Source organism: Ovis aries, chromosome 10 (assembly GCF_016772045.2).
Source record: "Ovis aries strain OAR_USU_Benz2616 breed Rambouillet chromosome 10, ARS-UI_Ramb_v3.0, whole genome shotgun sequence".
In the NCBI taxonomy this organism is placed as follows: domain Eukaryota; kingdom Metazoa; phylum Chordata; class Mammalia; order Artiodactyla; family Bovidae; genus Ovis; species Ovis aries.
The window spans coordinates 21211938-21229166 of record NC_056063.1 but is presented as its reverse complement, the minus strand read 5'-3'; the positions used below and the strand labels follow the sequence as shown (position 1 = coordinate 21229166).

At 39.0% G+C, this 17229-nt stretch overlaps 1 protein-coding gene across 19 annotated transcripts in view; it reads left to right on the top strand.

The window, feature by feature from the left end:
* Nucleotides 1-499: 499 nt before the first annotated feature.
* INTS6 (integrator complex subunit 6) overlaps nucleotides 500-17229 on the top strand; it is a 105471-nt gene continuing 88741 nt past the window's right edge. For 10 of the 19 annotated variants that reach the window (XR_009595206.1, XR_006060942.1, XR_006060940.1 and 7 more), the window contains exons 1-4: nucleotides 882-1135; nucleotides 1551-1628; nucleotides 1739-1992; nucleotides 2462-2611. Coding sequence is in view for 11 of the 19 variants with exons in the window: in XM_042254755.1 (XP_042110689.1) it covers nucleotides 2492-2611 (120 nt within the window). In the remaining 8 variants the exon portion in view is untranslated. Of the gene's footprint in view, nucleotides 1136-1299; nucleotides 1629-1738; nucleotides 1993-2461; nucleotides 2612-17229 lie in introns of those variants that run through there. The other 9 variants (XR_009595210.1, XR_009595208.1, XR_009595207.1 and 6 more) reach the window with 3 other exon arrangements.

Below are 17229 nucleotides of genomic sequence, written 5' to 3'. Positions count from 1 at the left end.
ATCCCTCCTCACTGGCCCACAGGGAAGGGGTTCGCTACCAAGACCTCAGAAGAGGAGCTGAGGCCAACCTCCATTTCCCTTCCCCCGACCCCTACCACCTCCGACAGCCAAGGAGAGGCCGCCGTGCCTGACGCGCAGACTCACAGCCGCGCCGGCCCTGGGCGCGCCGACGCAGCCCCCACCCCACGGCCCTTCCGTGGCCAGTCTCCGCCCCTTCCCGGAGCCCGCCTCCGCGTCGGCCGGCCCGCCTGCTCTCCCCTCGCGCTCGCTCTCGCGCGCACCCGACGCCCCGCCTCTGCGCGTGCTCCATAACTGTTCCCGGAGCCGGCCTCCAAGCTTTCCCCGCCCCAGAGCTGTTTGAATATGCTAATAAGAGGCCAGGGGCCAGCCAATAGACTAGCGGGGCGGTGCGTCACGTGGCCAGAGGACGTGTCAGAGGGCGGAGCCTCTGCGGCCCCTGCCCGAGTTAAAACCGGAGTGTGAGGGAGAAAAGCGCTTCAGTAGCGAGAGGGGCTGAGAAAGTGGTGACACCGCCGGGGTGCGGAGGGAGTCCCTGAAACTTCTCCCAACAGCCCCAGGGCCAATCTCCCCTCAGCCCACTCCCCTCTTCGCCAGCTCCCAGGTCCCCACTCCCTGCGCCGGGGGTGGGGTAGGGAGCCAGGCCCGTCTCCCGCTGGGACACACACAGGGGCCGGGAGCGGGGACGGGACCCCCGAGGCGGGGGGGGAACGGACCGACAGACAGACGGCCGGGCGCCCGCCCCAGCGGGCAGGCAGGCAGGAGGAGGCGGAGGAGGCGGGGGTACGACGGGGAGGACTGGGTCCGGGGAGTTTCCTCTCAACTATCGGGGGAGAAACTCCCCGCAGCCGGAGGAAAGACCCAGACGGTGTTTTCCTCCCGGGGGCCGCGCTCCCCCGCCCCGCGTTAGCGGCGGTTGCCGCCGCCGCCGCCGCCACCGGCGCCTCCACCTCTACCATCTCCTCTTTCTCCACCACCTCGGGCCCCGGTGTCCCCGGCCAGCACTATGCCCATCTTACTGTTCCTGATAGACACGTCTGCCTCTATGAACCAGCGCAGCCATCTGGGCACCACCTACCTGGACACGGCCAAAGGCGCGGTAGAGACCTTCATGAAGGTACCGACCGACCGAGCCCGGGGGGCGACCCCGGCCCGGCGGCCCGCGGGCGGCAGGGGTTGGGGGGAGGGCGGCCAGGGGCGGCGAGGCGGAGGTGTCGGGGACCTGACTGCGGGAGCTGCCGGGCTCGGGGACCCCCTCCCCCACCGCGCGGGCGGGCGGGCGGCCGGGCGCTGCGAGCCGGGCTCGGCCAGGGCCCGGGCTCCGGCCCCGGGCGGTGTGTGTGTGAGGGGCCGATGTGTGTGTGTGTGTCTGTGTGTTGGGGGGGTGGGCGGCCGCGGCGTGTGCGGTAACTGTGGGGGGGGGGGGTGCGGCGGGGCCGCTGGGCGCCCCTTCTCCGCCTGCTAACCTCGCCTGTGTGCTTTCCTCTCGCCCGCCCTGTTCCTGCTCCCGTTTTCCACCCGTTCTCCCGCAGCTCCGTGCCCGGGACCCTGCCAGCCGAGGAGACAGGTATATGCTGGTCACTTTCGAAGAGCCACCCTATGCTATCAAGGTAACAACCCTCGCCCTCCCCCTCCCCTTCCCCGTCCCTTCCTCTCTCGCCCTCCCCGCCCCCCCATTCACCCTTCCTTATGCTCCCCTCCCCCACCCGCTGTGCTCTAGGCGCTGAGGTCTTCTCCCCTGCGGGCTCCCACCCCCTCCCCCCGCTCCGGAGCGTCCCGGCGCGGCGCGGAGTCGCCGGGCCACCGCCGTCCCCTCCCCAGCCCGGCCCGGCGGCGGCGGCGGCGGCGGCGGCGGCGCGGCGATCAACATGGCCGACATTTCCCCTCCGCGGCGTGAGCGGCAGCAATGAACTGTGGGGGATATTTATTCAAGTTAGCCCGAGTGACAGCCGGGCCCGGCCGCGCAGAGCCCGGGTTTGCATTAAAGGGGAATCGGCTCGAGGCCGGGGCGTGCCGACGGGCGGGGGGCTTGCGATGTGGGGTGGGGTGGGGTGCAGCGGGGCCGGGTCTCCGGATTCTCCCCGAGAGGGCCGCGGGGCCGGTGGGGCAGCTCCGGGTGAACTTCGGAAGTGCTGCTCACTTCTGCTTTCCACCAATACCTCTGCATCCCCGGATTTTTGGGCACGAGGTTGGGGAGTGCATCTCCCCGGGAAGTTATGAAGTATTAAGGCTGGTAGCCACGGAAAGCTGTAGAGCCAGCAGGTTTATTCTCGGCCACCTCTGGAAGAGAGTTTCTTTAGCAGAGAGACGGCATTGACACTTTACCCCAAACCGTACTGTAAAGTCGAGCAGCTGCTTGGTGAACGGCAGATTGTTAACGACCGTCCGTGTGTACCTGGCTTTAAAAGGTGAAAAAAAGAAATTCTCACATTTTTCTTTTCAGGCCGGATGGAAAGAAAACCATGCAACGTTTATGAATGAACTGAAAAACCTTCAAGCTGAAGGACTTACGACTCTTGGCCAATCCCTAAGGACAGCTTTTGATTTATTAAATTTAAATAGATTAGTAACTGGCATAGACAACTATGGGCAGGTAGGTTGAATATTAAGGTGGAAACACAGTTGATTTTTCTTTCTGTGGACAAGCAGCCCAGTCCAAAAGCTATATACTGTGAAATACAAATATGAAACATTGCAGATTAAAATACAGTATGCACATAATACAAAGTGGAATTCTGACCACAATGTATATGGTTTTATAGCTCTCAGGTTTTTTTTTGTTTTTTGTTTTTTAAAATGTATTTGGGTTCCGAATTTGAATCTGAATGCTATAAAGTTGACATAAATTTAGTTTTAATCTCTTAAAGCTCACTCAGGAAATAAAAGGAAAACATCCTGTTTCACCACACTGTTTCTCTGATGGCCTACCCACTGGCAACTGCAACCCTTGCAATGACTGACAGACACTAGTTAATTAAAATGATCTTAAAATGTTAGAGGAAATTATTCTATTTGTTGCAAAAGGGCTTAGTTTAACTGTGTTGTATAACAGTTCTGAAAGGTGAAAAGATTTTCAGTGTACTGGCTGAGTACATTAAGATTTCTCAGCTTTTAAAGTGTGTTCAGTAAGCCACTGCAGGAAGAATTCTGAAACCATTCTTGAATTAAATGGCAGGTTCAGAATTTTGTTTTTAAACTCCCAACCCTTGAAAGAGAGGCTGTTGGAAAATCTGAAAGAACCCTTCCTTTCTCCCTGAATTCCCCCAGTTCCTCGAATACTCTTACTCTTAGCTGTTTGAAGATGAGACAAGATACTTAAACCACATGATGGTTCACTATGGGATAATGCAAGGTGGTCCATTATGACACTTTTTGAGATAACTGGCCCAGGAAGTAAAAGATGACAGTTTCTATGTTGTGCAGAGCACCATTACCACAGTGACACGTTTTGGTATACATTTTATTCTTTTCACAAATTCCATGAGCCACACTTTTCATTAGTTGCACAAGTTTCAGGGAAATCTTCCCACAACTACAGCTTTTGGGTTTTTTTCTATATAGAAGCAGAATTGTTCTTTTGTTTAGAAATGTTTATGCTTTAGTTCTTAGGGATGACTACTCATTGCCTAAACATCTTTGGAAATGGTTGAATGTAGTCCTGTTGCATTTAAAGTATACATTTCAACTTGGAGTCAGTTTGTTTCTGTTTTTATGGAATTGTACTTCCACTGTTTAATTAGTAAATGTGTATTTTCTTATACAGTAATTTTTTTGTTTCCCCTTTCTATGCTGCTTTATGTTTCAGCTGTTAGTAATTTAGGGAGATTTGCCATGAACTTTTCAGTTTGTTTCTTTAAAATAATGGTTTTATTTCCCTTTCAGATTCCTTTGTTATCTGTAGTACTATGCAGTCTTAGTGCTTAAGGTCTTGATCTAAACTTTGAGTTCAAAGTCAGATAAGAAACTTGCCCTTACTCAGTTATCCTTATTTCCTTATTATTAGATATACTTGTTATTTGGTTGTTAGGTTGTTAGTGTATAGCAGAAGTATTAATTTTCTGTTTTTCTGCATCACATTTCATAAGTGGGAAAGACTCTTAGACATATTTACTTCCTCCTATTAAAAATATTTCTTAGGTGTTTCCTTGGGAAAAACTGTCATGGAGAGGCTGAGGACATTTGTAACTTAGACCTATACTTTCTTTTTCACAATTGTCTTCCACCCGGGAACACTTAAGTTCTTGTCTATAAAGTTCACGAAAGTTTGAGGTTGAATGTGGTCCTGCTGTGCTCTTACCACTTGCACCAAGAGAAGAGCCTAGAGATAGGGATGTTTTTGAATGTCAGGATTTATTGATTCAACAAGGGGTAGAGATTATGCCTTTTAGTTATTTTGATGAATAAGTGAAGAGGCAAGGAGTAATATCCTGAGTTGACACATAAAAATGATACTAGCATTAAACTAACTTAGGAAGCCATAATTTTCCAAATGAAAATGATGATTGAGTAGCCTTTTAATTAGAAGAAAATGTCTTTTCAGAAGCTGTTTTTCATCATGAGGCTTTTCTCTTGCTGATTTAAATACATATTTTCTTGTTAAGACAAATGATCGAGAATTTTGAGTGTCATATATTTAATAGTGAATAGTTCATATGTTTTCTTTGTGAGATTGTCTGCCTGGTTTTTGTGGCGTACCTGTTTTCTGTAACCTCAGTGTTTCTACATTGAGTACTTCCCCTCCCATACTCTGTCCTAGATCTGTGGAGCCCATAGTACTAAATACTTCTGTATAATCTCAGTAGTTGAAGGAAATGAGAAAAGGTGAGCTAGATGAAAGGGCATATTGAGTTTATAAAGCATCTAAAAACCTTTATATAAGCTTCTGAAAAAGTTTTCCCAAAACACTTAAATGGGGTTTATATATATCTGCATATTTATACAGATACCTCCACACGTCCGTGCCACCCACATACGTGCACATACGGGTTTCCAGAATCAATTCCAAGAGTTTTTAATGTCTATTGCATAAGTTTCATTAACATACTTAAAAATAAAACATGTTTGAGCTATTAGCTAGTATAGTAAGAACTTGCAGGGCATCAGCAAGGTTAAAGTGGCTGAGAAAATGAGTATTCATGAATGTCTTCTCAAGCACGTTGTATATCTTACTAATAAATTCTTTGCATGTTGAAGTCCTTATAAATAATTTTGACAATTAGTACCATTTGCTGTTACTTCTTACACTCATGGGATGATGTGTAGTCAATCTTCCTTATAAATTTTAGTAACAACTTAGTCAATTGCTTATCATTGCAGCTAAATCTGATAAATTTTTTTTAAAAACATGTGTTCACCAGGGTTTCAAATAATGCTGAATTTTAAAGAGGCACTGAAAATTTGATCCTGCCTTAATATCTGTTGGACATGTATATCTGATTAAAATTTCATATGTAGATTGGTTTATTTTTCATACTTTAGCAAGTTGTTCTATTATTTTCAACATTGTTAAAGTTAGGTTCCAGTTAGGTTTAGCTTCTAAATATTACTCTGACCTGCAGTTCATCATTTTTGTCACTGGACTGATTCCACATTCCTGCTACTCAATACACTAGTACTGATTCAGTTGTTCCAGGACTTAGAATGGTACCTTCTTCTCTATACCTTTGGTGAAGACAAGCTTTGAATAATAACATAAAAGGAGATAAAATATGTGTTTGATTTTTTGAGGGATTTCTATTCCAAGTGTTTACCTCATTGAAAAATGGCTTTTAGACAAGATCAAATTGAGTGAATCTCAGGGAGAATAATGCCAGCCAATTTCATTCTTCAGCATAAAGAGCTATTTGTGAACGAAGCAGATAATTCAGGTAGATTTCTAGTAATACTGCTTTTTTCTCTTCACCAAAGCGGTAGCCATTTAGTTCTCGGGTAGTATGTATAAAGGTTTCTCTTTTAACACTGGTAGGTGAAGTAATGAAAGCTTGATTCCCATTTGGGTTTTTGGTTTCCTTTAGTCTACCAAGAAATGTATAAACAGTAGTTTGGTATTTATTGACCTATAGATATCTTTTCAAAAGAAAGTAGATTATTATCCTTGAACATTCTGTGAAGTCCCTGAACCTTTTTTTCCTACTTTTTAAATTTAAACATGTAATAGCAAATACACCATCCTAACTATTTTTAAATGAACAGTTCAGTAGTGTTCAGGTTATTGTGCAGCCAGTCTCCAGAACATTTTCATCTTTCAAAACTGAAACTCCTTTCAAAACAATAACTCCTTATTTCCCCCTAACCCCAGCCACTGGCAAAGAAAAGCACCATTCTACTTTCTGTTTCTATAAATTTGACTGCTCTAGAGATAGCTCCTGTAAATGGAATCATAGAGTATTCCATGTTGTAGCATGTACCAGGGTATCATTTCTTTTTATGACTGAATAATATTCCATTGTGTGTATATACCACATTTAAAAAGTTTCCTCTGTGCATCCCATGTTTTGCCTGTGTGTTAGTGATGGCACTTCGGCTGCTTCCACCTTTTGGCCATTGTGAGTAACACTGCTGTGAACGTGATGTGCAAGTGTCTCTGGAGATCTGCTTTCAGCTCTTTACATCCTGAAGTAGAATTGCTAGATTGTTTGATTAATCTGTTTTTTAAAAATTTAGGAAAAGGCCATATTGTTCTACATAAAGGTTATACTGTTTACTACTCCACCCAGTATTGCACAAGGATTTCAGTTTCTCCACATCCTTGACAACACTATTTTCCTTTTTTCTAATATTAGCCCTTTTAATGGATTTGAGTTATCACATTGGTTTATTTGCATTTACCTAATTATTTAATATTGTACATCTCTTCATATGCTGGGTGGACATTTGTATATTGGTTTTGGAGAAATGTCTGTTCAAGTCCTTTGCTTATTTTTTAATTGTTACTTTTTTCTGTTGTTGATTTGTGGGAGTTCTTTAAATATTCTGGATATTATCCTCTTATCAGATGTGCAGTTTGCAGATATTTTCTCCCTTTCCATGAGTTGCCTTTTCACTCTGTTGATTGTCCTTTTCACAGATGTTTATTTTTGATGTATTCCTATTTATCTTTTACTGCCTTTGCTTTTGGTGTCATATCCAAGAAATCATTGCCAAATCCAATGTATTCACGCTTTCCCCTGTATTTTCTTTTTGGAGGTTTACTTTTACATCTTAACATTTGTGTCTTTAATTCATTTGGAATTAATTTTGGTGTATGATATAGGGAGTAAGGGTCCAGCTTCATTCATTTGCATTTGGACATCCAGTATTTCCAACACCATTTGTTGGAGAGACTGTCCTCCCCTTTGAGGGGTCTTGGAAAGTCACTGAAATTATTTTCAATAATTACTGATGGATAGGGGCAATGGCACCCCACTCCAGTACTCTTGCCTGGAAAATCCCATGGACGTAGGAGCCTGGTAGGCTACAGTCCATGGGGTCGCTAAGAGTCAGACATGACTGAGCGACTTTGCTTTCACTTTTCACTTTCCTGCACTGGAGAAGGAAATGGCAACCCACTCCAGTGTTATTGCCTGGAGAATCCCAGGGACAGGGGAGCCTTGTGGGCTGCTGTCTGTGGGGTTGCACAGAGTCGAACACGACTGATGCGACTTAGCAGCAGCAGCAGCAACAGGGCCCTCTGCAAGGAAACTGGTTTAAATGTTCTTTTCTCCATCTGTAATTGTGTTAAGGAAGAGCAGTGGCTAGGAATGTGCAAGTGGAATTTAAAGTCTGACCTTGACATTGAATTACTGTCACACTGGACAGTCACTTTACTACCCTGTGCCTCTGCTTCTTTGTTTCCCAAATTGCCAGTAATGAAGCCACTTATACCCTTATAGAGTCAATGAGAGGTTGAAATGGGATGATACGGTAAAATGTACTTCAAAAGTTATGAAGTGCTCAGTAGATACAAGACATACTTTTCTCTCCTGAATAAATTATTTACCTCTAGTTTTCTGTTATTCTTCCCTGTTGAATTGGAAAGTACAGTGATAAAAATCTAGTGATATTTAAAGCTGATATTTATTACATGCTTTGAAATCTGTAACATATTAAATATATTTATTTTTTGGGGGAGTGAGCTTTGTATTGCTTCCTAAGGGAAGCAGTGTGAAAAGTAAATATAATGTGATCAAAGTTGTCTTAATGATAGTTGATAAGGGTGGGATAAAGGATTGGATTTTTTAAGTGTTAAATGAAAACAGGATGAATATAGTTCAGTAGATAAGTCAGAAAGTCATTCTTTTATAGGAATGTAAATTAGAAAAGGAACCCTCAGAAGACAAAAGCACATATTTTAGGATTCTTTCAAATAGGGAGCTCCCCCTAGTGCGTTTAAGATGATACTTACACACGTTTGATTTGCAAGGAACTTTTGAGGAGTGCATCTATTGGGTAAATCAAGGGATATTTTAATAAGGTTTGACTGAGCTCAAAGTAGTGTAACATGGCTATGATTTGTTTCCTGTTGAGCAGTAATTTTGAAGGTGGTAATTTATGACAGATTTCAAGACCCAGGTTTTATTTTCTTTGAAAACACTTGCTATAGTTTGTCTTCATCATTTTACATGCTAAATCTATTTTCTAAAAGATTAAAAAAAACACCTTGGTAATGATGGTTTTAAAAGAAAATGAAAAAGAATATCCTAAAGACATTGCAGTCTTGATTAGAAATTATTGAAAATAAAAGTACAAAAGGTGAAAGTAATATGTTCCATTTCTTCAAAGAGAATATTTTCCCTTTATGCAAAAGAATGTCAATAATTTAGTATTAAGCTATGTATGGAAAATTATATACATTAAATTTTGTTTGAACTAAAAGACCAGGAACAAATATTTGAATGAAAGAATATCACTTACTCAATTATTTTCAGTTGCTTTAAGGTCATTTATGGTTAGAATTAACTAAAAGTATTGTTTAGCTATGTTCGTGTTACAGATTTCTGCAAGGAGACTGTGTTAATTTTCTTAAATATTTAAAGTTATTTTTAGTTGTCATACTCCACTCAAATTTATACTTTTATAAATTGTTTTGGTGGATAATTTTCCTTTGGTGGATCAACACTAACGTATTATCAGCACTGTTTTTTTTTCCATTTTATTTTTTACTTTTCTCTTTTTAGCCATGTGGCTTGCAGCATCTTAGTTCCCTGGCCAGTAATTGAACCCTAGCCCACAGCTGTTAAAGCATCAGGTTTTAACCACTGGACTGGCATGGAATTCCCTGGGGTTTTTTTTTTTTTTTTTTTTTCATTTTAAAGAAGTAGTTTCTTTACACAAACTTCATTTTTGTTTAGCCTTATTATTAATCTGCTTAATTTAAGCACAGTCCCAGACCATGGAATACTGAGTTTTTTGAATTTTGTCTTTATTCCCTGATCCCTCTTATTTCTTCCATCTTTTCTTGTTGAGATACGCCTTAAATATATATAGTATGTGTGAAGCTTAGTGAATTTTTACATACACTCTTGGAAAAACAAATTGAACTTTTTGCATTTATTGACAGAACTTTTCATTAGACTTCCTGTAAGTATTACTATAGTTATTGTTTTTTGGGGCTTTAGAATTGAAAGTAATGTTAGACTTCATTTTCCTTATTTAATAAGTGTAGAAGGTAAGACCCAGTAAAGTTAAATGCTTAATTTTGTCACATTATGAAAGATTTCACATTATGAAAAAGAGAGTAGTTGGTTATGAAACAGTCATGCAGATTTTATTAGTAATTTGTATTTTATTTAAAAGCAAATTTTATTTAAAGGTATAACCTGTAGATGTGAATCCCTTTGTGTGGTGGGGGTTATATCTGGAGCTCTCTAGTGAAATATGCCTTCTTTCAATTCCTCTGAAAAGCAGGCATTTCGTTTTGTCATTGTGTTGCATTTAGCTTTTCTTGTAATACCCTGTTAAAATACTGTTTGTTATATTCAGTTGGATTTCCTTCCAAGTTCCTTGTCCCTCCCCACTCCCTGAAAAATACTGTGAATGTGGGGGATAGTTGACAGAATTGTGTGTGTGTATATGTATGTATATTTGATGGTACTCTTTGATTTTGTACTCCTGGTTTACTAAGTTTCTGATGCAGTTAATACAGTGCTATTACCCTAGTCAGTCAGTTGATTTCTCCAGTGTCATATGCCAGCCAGGATTAACTATTGTAATTATAAGTTTTTAACTGGACAGTTTGTAATTTGTTAACTACCAGTTAGTTTCCTTTGATATAAGATCCTTTTGAAAATCTTTAGGCATTGTTTCTTTTTTTTTTTTTTTTTTCATTGTTTCTAAAATTGAGAAAAATCTGTTTGGCTCTTCACCCAAGTCGTGTAATCTCTGAACCTCAGTTTCCCCATTAGGAAAATAAGAATGGAAGAATCTTATCTTGTAGGATTGTGGTGAAGATTGATAAGCACTGTAATTTGTTAGTGTAATAACACCTATTACCATTTCTGTGAATTTCCTTTTATTTGAATTAAAAAAACCAGGAATTGTAGGTACATGGAGTATTTCATCCAGATTTTTAAGAACAAGAAATGTGATAGGGAAAGAACGAACTGCTTCATTAGGACTGGCTGTGCCAGGCTCTGCTGCTACTAGCTGATGTTGTATTGACTGACAAGTCCCTTAACTTTGCTTCACTTTTGTCACCCACAAAATGGTGATAATACCAATTGAAAACGTTTTTAAGGATTGAAAAGAACATTTGTTAATCATCTAGCAAAGTGCCTGCTTAGAAGAACTTTTCTAATCTGCAGCCTTTGAGAAAAAACAGTAAACGTTTTTGTATAACCCAACATGCGTACATCACAAGAAGCTCAAATTAGCTGTCCAACAGTTGCAGCTCAAGTGAAATTCCTTGCCACTGGGGACATAGTGGGTTTTGGTGTTGAATTGAAGCTTTCTAGATTTCTCCAAAATACTTTTCCCTGAGTGTTACGAAAGTCTTCCCCGGCCCCCCAGACCTCTAACTTGTTCAGAAATGTTTTGATAACAATGAGTACTTCAAACCCAATATGTTTTTGATTTTCAAAGCAAGAAAGGTTTAAGCTTTGAGAAACTTTCGACCTTAGACCATTTTTAGGGCTTTGTAGCATTGTATTTTAGAAATGAGGTTATGATGAGGTGAAAGATGTTCTTGTGCAGAGGAAAAGTCAAATGGAAAATGTATGATCCCTTTTATTGTTGGTAATTAGGTTATTTGGGATGAGCCTGGTAAGGATTACATTATGTGATGATGTTTCTGTTAGGGCCTATATGATTTGAAATTTGATGTATTGAGAGATAATTGCACCTAAAAAGTATTTCTTTATTTTTTTAAATTGAAGGATAATTGCTTTACAGAATTTTGTTTTCTGTCAAACCTCAACATGAATCAGCCATAGGTATACATATATTCCCTCCCTTTTGAACCTCCCTCCCATCTCTCCCCATCCCATCCCTCTAGTTGCTGTGTGTGTCAGGAAACTCAAACAGGGGCTCTGTATCAACCTAAAAAGTATTTTTACTTAAAAATTTTATAATAGAATTAGTTGTAATCAGAGGACGAATTTACATTAGCTTGAGTGAGTGAAAGTTGCTCAGTCATGTCTGACTTTTTGCGACCCCATGGACTGTCAATTCTCTAGGACAGAATACTGGAGTGGGTAGCCTTTCCCAGCCTAGTGGTGACTTATCAAAACTTATTCTAGGTCCTGTGTACTTTTTTTTTAAATCTTGAAATGACATTTTAACATTTCTCATCTATTAGTTTTGCTCAGATAAGCTGAAGAACATATGAAGGTCCTTGGAAGGATTATGTCTTCTCAAAAACTTTGTTCTAGAAAGGAAAACAGTTCTGTGTATGTGAGAAAAAGTAATGTAGCCTTAGCTATTATTAGGTAGTGTAGTTGAACTAGTCATTGACAGGTGTTGTGCTGGCATCAGTGTTGAAGGAAAACTCTCCCTTTGTCTTAAAGCTGGTGAAGCTAGTTAGGAATGAGGAAACATCAACAAAGTATTCTGGTTATTCTGGAGTTTATAAACATTAGAAGCATCCAAACAGCTCTTCTGAGAGGATTAAAACCAATTGATTATTTTTAATCAGAAATTGAAGATGATAAATAACCTTTGTGGAAGGTTAGACTATGAACCACAGTGGTGATTGTTACAAAGGCTGGGTCCATAAGATAATGACAGATTTTAGTACTTTTGGATTATTAGAAATAGGCAAAGTGATGTTTTTATGACTCCTGATGTATTGCTTGAGTTTTGATGGTTTCTGATCATTTATGTACTTTGGAAGACATTAATGTAAAATTTTGAATTTTTATTGTACATTTTTGTCAGTCTTATTTTTCAAACCAGTAAGTTAGAAGGAAAACCCAAGTAATTACAACCAGACCTTTGGGCCTAAGTCAGGTAGTAGAAAGAGAAAAGGATCTTTTCATCTAAATTTTGTTAATCCAGAATGGATAATGTCTAATCCCAAATAAGATTATATTGAATGTAAATCCTTATATAGAAAAGTTATCTTATGTTTTTAGATCTTCCATTTCAGTCTGCTATAGTATCAAGCAAAAACATGTAGCAGTCTGTGTAGGCACCAATCCATCCATATGTGACATCTGCTTTTCATGAGGTTCATTTCTATTGTAAAACCTTGGTGGATTCATATGTATAGTTAGGAAGTCTTGTAAAAATTTGTTTTTAACAGTAGATCCATATATTATGTGGTTAGTTTTTTGTTTCCCAAGTATGTCATCTACTTTGAAAAATTTAAATCTATAAACCCTTGGGAAGGTGTTTAGTACAAGCATCTGTAAATGTTTGGCTCTGTATCTAGTCAGAGTGCATTTCTAGAAATCCTTTTACTCAAGTTCATATACCTAAGTGATGAATTTGGAGAAATTTAAATATTTTCTCATAAAAATATCTTACTGAAATTGGGTTGCCACAAACTCTTTCCCAGAAAACAAAAATTCCATACTTTTTTTTTTCCCCCAGAAGGAAATGGCAACCCACTCCAGTATTCTTGCCTGGAGAATCCCAGGGACAGGGGAGCCTGGTGGGCTGCCGTCTGTGGGGTCGCACAGAGTCGGACACGACTGAAGTGACTTAGCAGCAGGGCCTTTTAAAACTAATCTCGCATTTTGGTTTATCCAGTTAAATTATTTTGAGGTTGACCTTAAGCCATAGCATATGAAATACAACATACTGTTAGTTTTTCCAAGTGCTTATCATGAATTATTTTCCTTTATTAACTTTGATACTTTGCTAACTTTACTGCGATGTACTGTTTATTAGGTGGTTCTTCATTTTCAGTTGTGGTCTTGAAGATACTTGTATAATAGAATGCTGAGGTTGAAGTCCATCTTTTTTGTAGGACAGCTGTTACATTTGATTCTTTTGAGAGTATATTCATAATGTGGATATTTAGAAGGAAGTAATGATAATGGTTAAATATATGATTTAATCAGACTTTTACAAATGTGATATCTGTAGGTTTGGTGGTAATCAACACCCAAGGAGATGATTTTTTTTGATAGAATAGGCAGATGTGTATTTTTTTTTGGAGGTCAGATTTCCAGCATTATTGCTGTATAACTTTCCCTGTCTTTGAAAATGTGTTTTCATTTCATCTTGGTGTTTATTTTTTTAACTTTTTCTGTTATGTTTCTAACATTTTTAAATTTAAAATTTTATTTGTATTTTGGCTGCACCACAGTGGCTTGTGGCATCTTAGTTCCCAGACCAAACTAGGCCATCGGTAGTGAGGGTGTGGACCCTATCCACAGGACCACCAGGGAATTCCCTAACCCGTTGTTATTACATATTTTGCTGAAATTAATTCTATGCAATCCATTTACTATTTCAGATATATTGAATTTATATTACTTTCCTTTGATACACTAATACTTAGTCTTATCATTTATTGAGTTTCTAACACTTTTTTCCACAAAGTCCAGCTTGTAATTTTTCAGTTCTGATAGTGAATATTTTTTACATTACTAGTATGGTTGACCCTTAAATGACACAAGTTTGAACTGTGCAGGTTCACTTATCATGTGGAATTTCTTACATGCTACAACTATCTGGGGGTTGGTTGAATCTGAGGTGGTGAAATTGCAGATATAAAGGGCTGACTGTAAAGTTATATGTAGATTTTTGACTCTGCAGGGGTCAGCGCCCCTAAACCTTGCATTCAAGGGTCACCTGTATTTAGTTTATTATTTCAATCAAATCCTAGGATATTGCTCCTCAGTCATTATGCTAAAATTTTTAGTTTATGCTTTAGTGTATTCTAAGTACTAGATTTTTATGCATTAGCAGATTTTTAAAAAGTTTTAGTTTTGAATATTAAGCATATTTTAATTTTGAAGAGTACTTGTTTTGAATATGTAATAAATGTGCATGGTTAAAAAGTTTAAGCATTAGAGAAACTTATATAGTTGCTCAACTCAGTTCTTCAGAGGCTACCATGGTAAATCAATTTATAGTGTGTACCCTTCAGAAACCTCTTCTACATAATCAAAAGCATTAACTTAAAAGCACTAATTTGCACTAATTTTTTAAGATGAATATCTGAATTTTTACATCAAAGATTTATTTATGCCATACCACTTGAGATCTTGACTGTAAAAGTAATAATCTGGCTGAATTCAAAAACAAACATAAAACTTGTATTTCTGGCCTCGGAGTATTGATTTTAATGTAAGCCTGTTGGGCTGTTAGTGGCTTAAATAATTATTATATTTTCTTTGGAATGTATAATTAAGCAGTTGTGTATTCATCCCTGTAATATAATGAACCTTCTCATCCTTTAATAAACAAAAGCTAAACAGTATTACTGACAGTGAGTATTGAATAGAAAATATAATTTGCACATCAAAACTATGATTTCATAGGTCTTATTGCTAGAGTTTGAAGCTAAAAAAATGATACTGAGTTAAAAATGTTAAGTATGTAAGTATTGTAAATAGATATTGAAAAAATTCTGGTTGTGATTTTCAAGTGTCTGAAGTTTGAGCAATATTGAACTAAAGAATGTTACTGATTCTGGTTGACTTGTTTCACACAGTATGTATTAAAACCTTTTCTCAATTCTGTATAGTTGTAAAAGTGTTTATTAGTATGATTAATAAGACGTTGGATGTGAATTGCATTCTTAGATGCTTTTCTTTTAGAAATAAGTTTAAAGTAGAATATTTTTAATATTAATGTTTCTATATTTTTTATAGAATTGATTTTTGACAATATAAAGGGAAGTGTCAGTTTCTAAATGAATATGAGGTGTGGTTGGTTTATCATTTTAGGAGACCATATATTGTTACTTCTTTATTATCTATGGTATTAGAGGAAAATAGGGTAGATAATGAATACAGGCTTCATTTCATATTTTTACTATTTATGCAGATTCCACAGAGATGTAAATAAAGGGAACTTAAAGCTTCTAGTCTTGAACTTAACTTACAAAATTTTTAGCCACCATCCTGCTAGGTACTTTTCCAGTATATGCATGAGAACCTTTAGTGATGTACTAGTTATTTCTTAAAGCTGCCCTTTCCATTTCTCTACATTTCTACTTGTCAGTTTAATTTGCTTGAAAAGGAAGTTTTAAATAGGAAAAAAGCACAGGCTATTTCTGAAAGTTTTTGATTTTCTGCTAGGTAATATACTTTTAACCTAGACATATAACGTTTTACATCTAAACATCTTTTTTGTTGATTTCCACTGGCTATAGCTTCCTTGACATATAGCAAAATATAGCTCACTGGTGATAGATGTTGGTAAGCTGAAGATACTGTCACAGGAGAGAGTCAGAGAACAGATCTCTGGTGTCCATTTTCCCTGTCCTGGGAAAAGTGTAACATAGACAAGCACTTGGCTGTCCTTCTGGGATTTGTTTAAAGCACTGATACCATGGTAGAGCATGGTGGCATGGAAGGAAAACTTGAGCCCTCGGTCCTACAGCAGAGGCAGCTACTAAAAGGTCTACTGAATGTTAGAGCTGCCTTCCTTTCACTATCACTTCAGAAGATAATAGCTAAGACAAGCTTAAGGGTACAGTAAGACTCCTGTGGCCCCTCCCCCCCACATACACATTTTAAATTTCTTGGGTAAAACTAAAAATTTTGAATCTGAGAACCAGGTTAGTTTTTATTTGAAGGAAAATTAGGCTTATTTTTACATTTAAAAAACTATTTCTGCTGAATGCTAATAACTTGTTTTAACATTTCCAAAGCAATTTTTTTGCAAAATTGCAATAGGTTTTAGTTGGATAAATCTATTTTATTTTTATTTTTAAGGTTTTCATATTAAGATTTTTATGCCTTACTTTAACATCACAATAATGTTAAATTATTGAGAGAATATATTTGAATTGAAAGTTTTTGTGTTTATCTTTAGCAGAACTCTTAGCTGAGACTTTTGGCCGATATTAAATTTAAATTTCCTAAATGACAAGATCTCCATCAATAAATATCTCTAGAGGTAGATTCATACTTTGTACTTTATTTATTTATTTATTTTGGTTGCATGTCTAGAGTCTTTATGGCAAGAACCAGGGCTCTGAGAGGAGGCCGTGAGCTTAACTGTGCTAATGGCACAAGTGAACTTTTAGTCCCTCTACTGGCTGCCTTGCTCGTAGCAGACCTTAAATTTTTTTTTTTCTTTTCAACTTTAAGATAAAGACTAGTTTTATGACTGAGGTGAATTTTGAGGTAAATTCTAATATGAACTGTCTCCAAATTGAGTGACTTCATAGATACCCTTATTAAGAATAAAAATGTAAAATAGTGACTCAAGTTTTGAGAATTATTAAACTTTGCTGCTGCTGCTGCTAAGTCGCTTCAGTCATGTCCGACTGTGCGACCCCATAAACGGCAGCCCACCAGGCTCCCCCGTCCCTGGGATTCTCCAGGCAAGAACACTGGAGTGGGTTGCCATTTCCTTCTCCAGTGCATGAAAGTGAAAAGTGAAAGTGAAGTTGCTCAGTTGTGTCCGACCCTCAGAGACCCCATGGACTGCAGCCTACCAGGCTCCTCCGTCTGTGGGATTTTCAAGGCAAGAGTACTGGAGTGGGTTGCCATTGCCTTCTCTGATTAAACTTTGCAGATTTTTGTAAAACATGAAAAAAATAATCTTGTGATACTGGCAGACAACCAAAAATGTGTTCTAGTTTGCTGGGTAAAAGATAATATCAGAGAA